The following is a 13758-nucleotide window of genomic DNA, read 5'->3' on the forward strand; positions in this document are numbered from 1 at the left end:
GCACACTATAGGCAAATTAAAGGTTTCACTTTCAGCCATAACTACTACAAATGCGCCGACATTAAATTGCAGTGGGATACCCAGTTGCTGAAGCACATCATTTGGGACCACAACATGGCAACTACATCTGCACCAAGTCCACTTGCATTGCTTCAACACACCCTCACAGGGGTCAATTGAACACATAGGGTCCAAAGCAAAGCATGAAAAGGCAACACGAGCAGCCACTGCACCATCCAATACACGATGCAAGAAGTACAATTCTGCACATGTATAATCGACTCAAGCTTAGCCTATTACTGGAGCTAAAACAAAGTTGCAGTTTCACACAAAATGTGAAACACTGGTACCCACAAGTGGCACGTTAGGACTCCTATGGAACCTGTACAAAATATTTTCACCAGTGTTGTAGAGAACTACAGCTTTGGTCCTTCTTACATTCCATTCTTCAGTACTTCTAGACAACTTATGCCTGTAACTTATACGTCACTGCTGGCTTATCATCCAGGGCACCACAGTACACCGTGACTGCTCCCTTGAGAGGAAATTCTGCTTCACAGTCCCTTATATACGGCACAGACTCGCATGAGAGCCGAACAGCAACCCAATATATATATATATATATATATATATATATATATAAACTTCATTGGAGAAGCATTTTCGTTCGGTGCCCCAATGTGGCACATGCGTATTGGCGAATTTTCTCGAGTGTAGCTACTAGAAGGCAAGAGCCGGGGTGTGCACAATTCACCGGTTGTGCCAGCACTATCCTCACGAAAAGGTTCGGCCCCGCATCACACATCAAAATAATGGGGGGGGGGGGGGGGGGCAGCAGCCCTTACACAAGTTTGCTAATGGGGAGGACAGCAGCCCTTACACAAGTTTACAGGAGTTACACAGAACTGGCCTGTTTTTCCCTGGTAACTGTCATTTTTCTAAAATATTATGAATCTAAGCACCAGTAACCCCTATGCTGAAAAAAAAAAAAGTCTGCCATGAACAATGTGTTTACAAGAAACGAACAAGTTTCATTGCACTTCTCTAACCCTTTATGGAGAGTGTTGCCTGCAGGCAACATACCAGAAAAGTTCTTGATATTGGGTACCAAGTTTCTGGCCAATTGTCTTCGGCCAACACTGAACAAGAAGAAGAGAAATGGGCTCGATCTTTATTAATCCCAACCATATAGAGCCAACAGGCAATGAAGCGAAGGAAAAGTTTGGGGTAATTAACAGTCGTTGAAATTGTAATGTGTAAAATAATGAAGGGGAAATGAAAGTGGACGAAAAGACAACTTGTTGCTGGTGGGATCTTAACCCACAATTTTTGCATTACACATGTAATGCACTACTAACTGTGCTACAGCGGCAGTCATCAATCCGTTCAGTAACTTGCATATTTATGTGCACTAGATCTAGCCCTGGAGGTGTTAGCCACCGCAACTCAAGGCCATGGCCGGCAGACGCGGAACAAAATTTTTTGCCCGAAAGGGCATATCTGAAGGTTGTGGGTTCAGTCTCCAATGGTGAAGTTATCTTTTCGTCCACTTTTATTTACCCATTCTTCATTATGTTCTACATTTCAATTTCTCCCACCGCTAATTACCCCAATGCTTTCCTTGGCTTCATTGCCTGATGGCCTTATTTGGCCAACATTGAATCACAGGCAGCAAGCGTCATTTGTTGGTTTAAAACAGGAACGCAGGACGAGGAAGAAGGCTTGGCAAGTAATTTGCTTGCTTTTGAAAAGCACGATCAGAGGAGATAGACCAATGCAAGGTCTCCAGATGCAGTGGTGTCACACATATGATGTAAAACTAATGAAATGCACATCTATGGTTCACATGACAGAAACTGTCTGCACAAATTCCAAACAAAACCGTAAGCAGGGATTGAAATGGTCAAGGTAGTTTAGGAGCAGCTCTGGGAGCAGAAAATTTGGAACTTTGGACCAGGTTTGGAGCATGAATTGTCCGTACCGGAGCAGTAAACACACGCTTTGGTGGTAAAGGTCAATACAAGTGAAATACAGGCATATGAAGAAAAGGTGTTTCTTATTCGACTTTGCAGAACACTATCAGGTTACGACAGATCAGTTCTGTGGAAACTAGCAAGATGAGCAGAATTCATGACAGGGAAGAATTATCATCCACGCGACTTAGCAAGAAGTTGCAAAGGAAACCCACACAGGTTTCTCAGAAACCACCATTAAGTTACATACCGGATGTGCCAACTAAATGTGACAAAAAAAATTAAAATAACCAAGGGCTTTCTGTGAACAGTTCCACTCTATGTTGATAGGCTTGCGTAAATGATAGTCCAGTTTTTATTATTAACAAGAAACTAGCATTTATTTTAATTAACCAACATTTATTACCTACTTATTAAATAAAGTGACAAAGCAAAAGTTGTGGAATACCCTGAGAAATGACCGACAACCGTGTATGCAGCAACCTAGGTCTTATGTGGTCATTTTCTTTTTCGTTAAAAAAAGAGGGGGGGGGGAGGAAGAAAGCACAATAAGGAAAAGCCTGCGAATTAAAAAAAAAAATCCTGACAATGCGTACCTGCACCAGTAATATAAATGTTCTCGGATGTAAACATCGTCATTTATAGTGCAAGGTTTATATTACAAACATGCAAACCTCGGGCACGATCTTGCAATGGTTCGGAAACGGTACCTTTACAAGATTACGCTACTTCACTTTTGATAGTGACTGAAGATGTGCACCAAAAACTGCTGACGTGGTGAGAAAAAGAGCGGCAGCTCGTTCCCAGTGCCCCTTATTTGATTAGGTTTACATAAAGATCGCGGCAATTTTTTGTGCACAGAAGCGTTGCCATGGTCACAGCATTTTTTTCTTTAACCCTTTCACTGTCACGGACGTACCGTTACGTTCTCTATCGTGCGTTAAAAATTTCGCGCCTAAGCGCAAAGCTGGCGCTCCTGGACTGGCCACGCCATCTGCTGACTCTTTCTACAAGTTCGTATTTTCGCCTCGACCTGTGTTAGTACATGTATTGAAGAGTACAGTGGGACTGCCACTCGCCCCTCTCTTTTTGCTGAACGGCACGGTGGCTCCACGTTCGCTGTATCATGCGTGGCTGGCGCGCGTGTTTATGGGTTCAAGCGTTGTTCTGCCGTCGCCGCTGGTTTGAAGGTTTTTATTTTTCTTCTGTTGGTGTGTCTGCTACGGCGCATCAAGTTCAGGGGCACGCGCCGTTGCCTCTCCGAAAAGAGTGACTCGACTGCTGCTTTCGCTCTCTCGCCGCACCCTCGTTTCCAACTTGCAGCAGTAAATGTAAAGCCCTTCGAACTCTGTTTTAGCTTTTTTCCATCTCCCTCTGTCTTCTTGATTCCAGAACGTCCCATTTCTGTCCGTTGTGCGGGCGACTGAAAGTGCATCCTCCCTGCGCGCGGTTACTTTCGGATGGCTGAGCGCGTGGACCTTCGTCTGCTCATTGGGGCAGCGGCTCAATTCCTATTCAGAATATGAGCCGAGCTCAGATTCACAGTGGGTTCACAAAACACAGTGGGTCAACCAAAAACGAGAAATTTGCTCGAATTAAGGGGAGACACTCCTCAAAACGACATTTTTAAAATATTTGTTTTAGAGATTTGAAAATCCATCCACTTCTATATATAGAACATCACAGTCGCCGACAGATAAATTGGACACTGATAATCCAGACCGCTTCGCGGCACCGCCAATGGCCCCATAGACGTAATGTGTAAAGACAACCGATATTTCAGACAGCCGCCAGGTCTACATTTGATTATTCGGACTCGATCCGTGGCTACAGCACACACCGACTCTGCTGCCATTATCTCCTCTGGCAACCTTAACGAGACATCAAGTATGGCCTCAGAGATTACACCCTAAATGATAATTCCTGAGGCTTTGCTCTGGTCGCAGCATTGTGCCATTGTGCAGCATTGTGCAAGAGATTTAACTGCAAATTCTTATCTTGGAGGCGTTACCTGAATTCCTGAATTATGAGGTCGCATCAACATCGAGATTATCAAGTCCATTCCGGCACCACCGCTTGTTTGTTGAATTTGCTTTCTGAACAGTGTTCCGCCATTCTGTGCTTGTTTGTTTAGTACAGTCGCCGACCGTTTATTCGGACCTCACGGGGACTGCGGAAATGTCCGAATAAACAGGTGTCCGAAAAAGCAGATTAAGAAAAAAAAAAAAAAAGAAATCCTTTATTTCCACGCACTTATTCGGGCTCGGCAGTAGGCTTGAAGAAATCGTGAGTGCGCCGTTGCACGCTGCTCCGTTTACGCGCAATCAGATAAGCCTGAATCTCGGAGAGGGTCGTACGGTCACTATAGGCGGCTGAAAGCGCAGTCACTGCTTGTGCACGCTCCGCATGCGACGGCAGCGTAGCACATGATGCGTCATCGTCCGGCGGTGCAGCAGAAACCTGACGAATGATCTCGCCGTCGTCGAGTTCTGCGCATGTCAGTACAGCAGTGTCAGCACCTGTGAAACTGTCAAATGAGACGGTGTCCGGAATCGCAATGCAACCACTGCGCAGGTCTCGGCAGAACATTTTCCGCATCAGTAGGGACAATGCCTCCTTTGGTAGGGAGCACATCGGAAGGCGACAAATCTTAGGCCTCCCGGCACCCGCTTGCCGGCATTCCCCAGCGAAATCTGCGCGGGCACTGTCGGCGCCATTAGACACTTGACGCGATGTTTCCGTACGCCGCGTTGGATCACCGAAACCTCGACACAGCACACGAAGCAAGTACCACCGTGCCGACACCAGTCGCACAAACGAAAAACGTGACCTGCTCGCAGCGACATGCGCGAAAGAAACAAATCAGCTGCTGGATTGTCTTGACATGGCTTACTAAGCTGAAACCGGAACCGCTACTCTATCGAACCAGGCAGAAACGATGATGAAACCAGGCAGAAACGAAGTAGCGCCACTTCGTGGGGCATCAAGGAGGCTTCGTTCAAAACAAAAATGGCGTTCAGTAAGTCGAACCAATTGGTCAGATTATGCACCGGTCAGAGTCGGTGCATGGTGCCCTCGATCGAGTTGGCTCAAGGAGTGTCCGAAAAATCAGACTGGAGGTTGCAAGGTGTCCGAACTTTCGGCAGTTGTTATATATTATGGTCTATGAGGAGAATGGCGGTGCCGCGAAGCTGACCGAATAATCGGGTATGTACGAATTTTTGGAGTCCGGAAAATCGGTCGGCGACTGTATGCGTTCCAGACAGCACTCTGCTGGCTTCAAGAAGACTTTCTCGTGAAGTTATGGACCGTTCATGCCAAATGGTACCAACAGTGCTCTCGCAGTCCACGACTCTAAAGGAGTTGAGTCGTAGTCCAAATCAGCCCGGCTTAGCAATTGAGGAGCTCGAACTGCTGCCTACAGCAACGAGCTCAAATGCAGACATCATTGGTGTCCTGCATGACTGCGGTGTTCCGATTCCTGCCGCCATTACATTTCAAGACTGTGCAGATGTCGGCAGCGCGGTGTCGTGTGCCAGATGATGATCATGTGCCGTGTGCTCTGGAGCCTTCACATGCGGATCCGACTCGAGCCTCTTCAGTTTTCAGTGTAAGCGGAGGTGCGTCCAGCAATGAACTGACCACTTCTTTGCACAAGGGCCTTAAAACGTAAATAATCTTTTTTGGATACATTTGTTTTTTTCGGACATTCGATACTTCGGGCTTACTTACGTTCCCCACAGAGTCCATATTATCACTCGTCGACTGTACAAGCAGATTTCAAATATGGCATTACTATCTGTGTAACCGCTATACTTCTTGAGTTATTTCCTCAGGGTGTCTACCAAGTTGACATTTTCAAATTCCCAGAGTTTTCCAGGTTTTCTCTGTGCACCTTTGCGAAATTCCCTGAATGAGCCAGAACTTCGTTTTATGTCAAGGCAGGCTGACACCATGTTGCTCGATGCTGTCACTTTCTAGTAAGCATGTTGAAACAAAACAATGACTTAATCCAGTTTGAATAGTAAGGAGTAGTATCTATTTTATGTAAAAAGAAAACAGAGGGCATAGCGAAAAAAATAGTAAAACCCATTCCAAATTGAGTCGAACATGTTCAAATAAGATTGAAAAGAAGATGCATGCACAAGTAAATATTTTTGAATATGAGCTATTTCTATAAACTGACAGCAAGCTCATCGGTATGAGGCCTAAACTTTTGTCACAACTAAGATTCTCTCTCAGCAGCTGGAAAGTCAACCTCAACTGTCCTGACATCCTCTCAGCTCGTGCACAACATCTCAGTGTTCGGTTTCACTGCTTTAAAGAGTTTATTTTGATTTGAATGAGGGACACCTGCACCTCGGTGTCAGCCAACACTGTTTCTTGAGCTCAAACTCCTTCAAAGAGGCGACGGCACGCTTCCTTTACCGTTAATTCCTCAGTGCATCGGTCCTTTCCGTTCTCATCCTGCTCCTGCCACGCATTCACCCAATAGATCATTTAAAGCATCCTCTTGGTCAGTTGTACAGTCAAAGTTCTATTTTTCGGACTCCCTAGGGGCCACAAAAACATACGAAAAATCAGACAGTCAGAAAAAATGAATGCATGTCTTTAACTGCCCTTAAGGGCTAAAATTGCTACAGGCACGTCCGAAAAAGCTCTTAAGGCCTGCCAGTACACTCGTTAGGCATATCGGTGCTCATACTGTGACAGGAGATGGCGGTGCACGCATGTATAATTACCGTATTTACACGATTGTAAGTCGACTCGAATGTAAGTCGACCCCCCCCCCCCCCATATCGCTTGACCAGAAAAAAAAAAAAAAAAAAACGAGGGCGCATTCGATAACGAAAATTTATTAGTAGCTGAAATGGTCACTGAACTACTCGTCTTCACTAGTGCTGCCATCGTCATCGTTGCTGCGATCCCACAGCGCGTCGTGGTCCAGCGAAATTCCAAATTTGGCAAACGACCGCACCAGGACATCTTGCAGAACAGCAGCCCACGCCAAATGCACCCAACCACACGCAGCTGTCAGGGAGGCTCTTTTGACAGGTCCGGTTGGCGTAATTTCGCAGTCTTCTGCCGCCAGCCACTCGTACTCATGGCGGAGCAGAACCTTAAAATTAAGGCGAAGGTCCGGGCTTGTTTCATGACCACGTCACACTTCACTGGCAGGGACCGATCACGCATTTCAGCGACGCTGCCGCAAGCTTAGCCTACAGCTCCGGAAAGCGTCCAGACTTCGGCACGTGGGAAATTTCTCACTTGCCACTACAGGGTGAAAATTTCGCTTCGCTGCAGTCGCCACTCTCGCACCACCCGTTTAGAAACATCGAAATTGCGGCCCGCAGCGCAGTGGTTTGTTTCTTCGGCATAAAGGATGGCAGCCCTCTTGAACGCTGCTGTGAACGAGTGCCGAAAGATTAGTGGGTCTGCAGCACTCATGACGACTGGGGAAGCATAGAAGTAGCACGTAGCCGGCAGTCAAGTGGAGCGCGTCAAAAAGTTGGTCAAACCAATGCCAATGCCTTTAAACAGAGAAAGAGAAACCCGCGAACGGTGTCTGCTCTTCCATGAACTACCGATACTCCCCGCAAGCGCCGCCGCAAATGGGAACAGCGGCGCTTCCATCAACTATCGACACCCCCCATGAGTGTTGCATGCACTGTAAGACTCTCAAAAATGTTGAAAAACCCTTCCGAAAAGCAAACAAACACTCAGGATAGCGAAAAGATACGGGTAGGACCATAGAGCAAACATAAAATTGTAACTACGTTGTAGCTCTCGTTGGTATCGCTTATTTTTTTGGCGGGGCCATGTTTTGGTTTCGATTGTAAGTCGACCATCCAACTTCAGACTTTCAAATTTTAAAAATGGGGTCGACTTACAATCATGTAAATACGGTAAGGACTACATAGTGTCCCGTGACAATTGCCCCTTCCCACACTTGTCCTTCACCGCGTAATACTGCTGTACTAAGGGAAAGCTAACTCTCAGAGACTGGCATTACGTAACGCTCTGTGAGCTTTGAAGCCATTCGTGAGGATTACAAGACCGGAGTCGGTGCCATTGCTAACAACAACAACAACAACAAAAAAAATGAAAAAGATTGCACTTAACGGCAAGAAGCTTAATAATGAATGTCGAAGCAGCTAGGTCGAGCGTTGCCGCAGTGGTGGCTACGGCTGCCAGCAGACCCGCATGTGAGAGTGCCAGTTTGAGGTGGCAAGGTAATAAAAAACAGCAGCAGTGGTGGCTTTTGATTAATGGCATTTCGGACCTGCGGTCGGCACAAGAAGCGACAGGAAATCGGATGGCAAAGGGTTCTTGCGTCCGAAATTTCAGGCATTCTAATACATTGACTCTATGGGGTGTGTGGTGGTGCCGCGAAGCTGTCCAAATTATCGGGCATCCGGAAAGTCGGTCATTTACTGTGCACTGGCAACTCCTCCAGCTGACAACAGGGTGTCAAAGACGATTCATTACAATTCATGTCTGTTACTCGAGCTAGCATTACCGGGACTTTCAACCCTTTCAATAAAATTTTCCCTGACAGAGGCACAAATTCCCTGAGAATTCCAGGTTTTCCTGGTTGATGGACACCCTGTGCATGCTTAACTCTTTGAAATCCATCACCGGTGATCGATGCTTTAGATCTCCGATTTCGACATATTGAACCATCCAGTAGTTACCACAGGCACTGCACTTTCAGAATCTAAGTTTTCACACCCTGGCAATGTGATTTTTGACGGACCTTTTTGTGAACTAATGTGCGTATGTTCTGGCGAAAAGAGACATGGCTGCCACCTTCTGCCGCGCTTGAGAAAAAAGCATGCCGTTCACGATTACGCCAAACTAGCATCAAAATTTTGTAATCAAATGGCACCCTGCAAGTCGTGAATTAAATTATATTGCCAGCTTTGCTGTCCAACAGTGCTGAGCAGTGATAATTAACCAAAAATGTCGCTACCTATTTACTAGTGAGCTTTCATATAGAGTCCGAGTCATCTTATTACACTGAAGTATATTTCTGAAGGCCCGCTGCATGTCCAACACGTGGACCTGGCATTTTCAACCAGTTTCCAAGAGTTTCAGTGGCGCTTGCCTCGTAAAATCCAGGCAAGGGGTGCTGCCAGTGTCACTGCGCAGTTATTGAAAGTCGCTCCCATGGCGTCGTCTTGCATGGCTGTGTCGTGAAAAATGTGTCACACTCGAAACTATGCTGCAGCAGCACTTGAATTTAGTGATGAGGACTCGAGTTATGATTCTGAATATGACTGCAAAGCAGATTCAAGCTCTGACGGCAACAATGTTTTGAGTCAGTGTGGGACATACACAGCTGTTCACCGGCGAGTTTCCCTAACGGCCTTGAGCGGTCTCCTTCTTGTGCGCGCTTAACTGTTTTTATCTTTTTGCACGACCTGAGAACTCTACTGAATATCTTCAGCATGCATACTTTGCTTTGCCATGATGTGCTGCCATCGTCAGCAAAAAAACTTCCGTTCACGTCAAGAAAACTCCCCGTAGCACACCTCGGCCCAGCACTACGAAGCAGCGCAAGACAATTTACAACAGCGTCAGGTTTCTTTCTACTCTACTTGTGTGCAGATGTGATAAAGAATCTGCAAAAATGCAAACAGATATGCTTGGATGCATAATCTTGTAGTCGTCCAGCTTCGCTGAGAGCAATCAAACCTGGAAAGAGGTGCATGACTCTAGACGAACTGGTGAAGTATGTTCCTTGGACTTCTCATCAGACCATCCTCAGAATATGCCGAAACGGAACTGCAAAATGTGTGACGAGGACTACGAAACGGAACAGACATTTTGTGGGAAAAGTGCGGAGGGCATCTACCCTTCACAATATCCAGGAACTGCCTCACTGCGTGGCATGAGCGATAAAATGGTCCTAATTTCTTTTTTGCATCTGAAGAGTGACTGTGTACTAAGCATTTATTTTTTCAGACACTATTCCAGGGTTATTTATCTTTGAAATTTATATTCTGAATTTCCTTTGAAATTTATGTTTTTGTAGATACCATGTCTTTAATTATTTTTATCAACTTGCAGCAAAAATGCTGCTTTCAAGAGTTTTTGTTCTACGTCATAATATTTTTTGTTCGGTGACGTATGCTTTTGGAAGGAGCACGTCATTACATACAATATGCTAAGCTGCAATGCTAGCTGGAACATTATTTGTAGTGGTAAATAATTTTTTTTTCTGAGACCTATACAAACACTACCATTTTCTCAGGGTATTGAAAGAGTTAACCGAAAGTTTGAATTATCTCGACTCTACTCTTGCAAACTTTGCAGCTGAAGCGACACAGCCGCCTTTGCACCTCAAGTCAGTGCCATCTTCTACTAACTGGGTTGTATGCTGCTATCGCTATGGGACCATACTACTACTGCTTTCTGCTTCTGTGACACATGCTGAGAGAGAGGGAGGGAGGAGGAGATCCTAACTGGATGGGCACCGCTTTGCTTTTCTTTCTTTCCTTTGCTCTCTCTCTTTGGGCACATGGAGCATGACCATGGGTGACACGGATACAAAGAAGCTGGTGTTATCTCGTGTCACGCTGTGCCAACTCGCGATGCTCTGTGTGGCTTTCACTACTGGTGTGTATCGTGGTGGAATCCAGGGAAAATAGCAATAGCATGAGAAGAGAGACAACAGTGATGCTTTCGTGCATAGCTCAATTGATGCATTGATGTATGCATTGGTGTATACAATACTGCAGCGCACCAAACGGGAAAGGCTAGTCCAGGGGTCTGAAATGAAGTGATACCAATGCTAGCAGATTTCTATCCTTTGAGAAAGGGGAGTTACAGACTTCCTGCACAATGCTTGACCATTTCAGACGCGCAATTTCAGAAAAGAGAGTACTGTTTCCAAGCAGGTTCCAAGGAACCAGCTGCAAAAAAACTCAGGTGACATATGGAGAGGGGTGCTGCTTTTTCAAGTTGTGGTCAAGATGGCTGTGAATGCGCCAATCACTTTATGCTTTGTAGCAGCAGCATACACAAACATGTAAACTTCTTTTTTTTTTTTCCAGTTAGACCTTCAATCAAGTTTCATTATTTTCAACATGCCCCGTTGTTCTTCATGTTGCTGGAAGAGCCAGTCTAAACCTGCATTTAAATGCAGAAAGCTGTGCTCTTGACATTTCCATAGCAAACAGGCTGCATGCATTTTTCAGAGAAGTAAAACACATCAAAACAGCTAACAGCATGTATGGAAATCGTCAGAAACAAGTTACATGAGAGCAACATCGGAATGTGGATAGTGCTGTCATGCCGCTGCGCAGTTGTAACAAAATTGCCTATCGACTACTTGATAACTTCGCTGCTGCACTACTGACACAGCCATCAGCACACTGCAATGGCTGGCAACACTAGAGACTGCCATCACTGGCAGTAGGGAAACCAAGAAACCAAGATCAGCGGACAGCAATTTTAGTGTGACTATGCCTTAATCAACATACATAAAAGCATGGGCCATAACATTGTTGCAAACATTTTTAGACACTGAAAGGACCGCGGAAGTGGCAAATGCACACTCTGTAGAAGAACTTTTCACCACAAGAGCAGTGTTAAAAGACTCTTAGGTCGAGTACTGAAAGCCACATGTTCAGACCAGTTGCACTGAAGCACTAGCAAAGCCACAAAACAAAACCGGGGTGAGCAATGAAAAATGGTGCGAGTACTAGTGGTTACCATGGTGCTTTGGTGAGTGAACAAACCTCCGAAAGTCGAGAAGAGTGACTGTGCGAAAGGGAGCATGCAAACTGGGAGCACAGACTGTGCCTGGCAAAAGTACTTGCCTCCCCTTGAAGGCTGGCACGGTCTCCTCCCGAGTTGCGGGGAATGCCTCGTGGCCGGCGGAAGTAGCGTCGGTAGAAAGGCCTCCGGGGTGGGGGTCCCCTTCGGGGCTGCCGGTTGGAACCACCATTGTCATCTTCACCCGCAAGCTCTGCCCCCTCGCTGTCCTCCTGGTCCTAAAAGAAAGGGAGGCACATTTCATGCCATGGAGTTCTGTTCAAAATCATGCCCTCGTACTTCACATTATGCATGGGATTACTTTACTGCGCAAGCCGGTAAAAATCTATTATACAGTTAAGCCTCCATATAATATGTAGGTAAAGTCACCAATCTGCTTCGTTATATCAAAATTTCGTTGTATTGAAATTCGACCTTTTATGCAAATAAGTAATCGCCGATAGATTTTTCTTACACTGAAAGAGGCCGCAGAATTTTCAGAATTATCGGGCAATAAAAAAGAAAAAGCACATTTGAATGAGAAAACAATTCATTTTGATAAATTTTGGAGACAGCAACAAATGATACGGTTTCGTGCCACTTTGACGATACCTTCACATCGGCGGTTTGAATTAGGCATCAGCGTTTGAATGGACACGGTCGTGTTCGTGTTGGCGCTGTGATAAGACGCCGCCGATCCCATAACCACTGACATCGGTTCTGACCTCTGTAGGTGCGGACGGGTCAAAGTGGGCCAAGGCCGGTGGATTGGTAAGAATCGTGATAAGGCATGAAAATGTGGCAGCCTGACGGGAACCTCACTTAAAAGGCACGTCTTTCTTCAGAAGTTCAGTGAGTGGTCGAGCGATTGCTGCGAAATCTTTCACGAACCGTGGAAATAAGAACAGAGATCCACAAAACTCCGGACGTCTTTGACAGACTGAGGTACAGGAAAAGCCGTTACTACTTGAACAAGGGATGTCTGACCAAGTGATCGATTGGCAGTGTCAAACAATTCGCGGTAGGAAAGCAAAAGGCAATATAGGGCGGCTGCTTGGTCAGGTGCGAGGTCTGGAGCGACCATGGGACGTAATGGGCCATCGAGGTTCAAGGTATCCTGCAGGTAATGAGGAGGATCTGGAGACGCGTTGGCTGCAAATGCAGTGACGTGGTCGTCTGTCACTGACCAGAGCGTGGCCACCGCTATGCCTCTAGGTAACACTTGCTTCGTCAAGCCAAAATTGATAATGGGAAGACACACCTGATTCGCAGCAAGGGTTATGACAGAGTGTGGCACAGAGATGTCGCGCGCCAGGAGGACATTACGAATAGGCGTGACGACATAGGCACCATCAGGCACGGTTGCCATTGAGGCCAACTCGACGAAGGTTAGGGCTTTTGGAGGTAAGCGAACAAACACTGTAGCGCAGAGGGTGTTCGGTTGTTTGGGGCGAACGTCTGAAAGAAGAGGAAGCTCGAGGCACAGTGTGCCGATGGAACAGTCGATGAGGGCAAAATGCATCGTCAGAAAGTCGAGCCCGAAGATTATGTCATGAGGGCAACTGGTCAGCACAGTGAACATGACTGGAACTTGGCGGCCAGCCATTCCTATGCGAGCAGTGCACATACCCCTGATGGCAACAGTGGCATTGGCGAGGCGTACGGCTCGAGTGGTGGCAGGCGTAAGAACTTTCTTGAGGCGACGATATAGGTTAGCGCTCATTATGGACACTTGGGCTCCGGTATCAATTAATGCCGCCAACAGAGTATTTGGACAGGACGAACGTGATGCAGCACTACCTCCAAGAGCTGCATGGCCCACCATATTTACACGATTGTAAGTAGACTCGAATGCAAGTTGACCCCCCTCCCCATATCGTGTGACAGGGAAAAAAAAAAAAAAAAAAAGAGCATACCCGAGGGAGCATTCGATAACGAAAATTTATTAATAGCTGACATGGTCACTGGACTACTCATCTTCACTAGTGCTGCCATAGTCATCGTTGCTGCAGTCCCACAGCGC

General features: G+C 46.2%; 1 protein-coding gene across 2 annotated transcripts in view; it reads right to left on the reverse strand.

Annotated features, from left to right (window-relative positions):
* The window catches only part of LOC142575152 (uncharacterized), a 60258-nt gene that overhangs the window by 22441 nt on the left and 24059 nt on the right, over nt 1-13758 (reverse strand). For both annotated transcript variants that reach the window (XM_075684216.1, XM_075684217.1), the window contains exon 6: nt 11801-11974. In XM_075684216.1, the coding sequence (XP_075540331.1) occupies nt 11801-11974 (174 nt within the window). The remainder of the gene's footprint in view (nt 1-11800; nt 11975-13758) is intronic.

This window comes from Dermacentor variabilis, chromosome 3 (assembly GCF_050947875.1).
Source record: "Dermacentor variabilis isolate Ectoservices chromosome 3, ASM5094787v1, whole genome shotgun sequence".
NCBI classification, from domain to species: Eukaryota; Metazoa; Arthropoda; class Arachnida; order Ixodida; family Ixodidae; genus Dermacentor; species Dermacentor variabilis.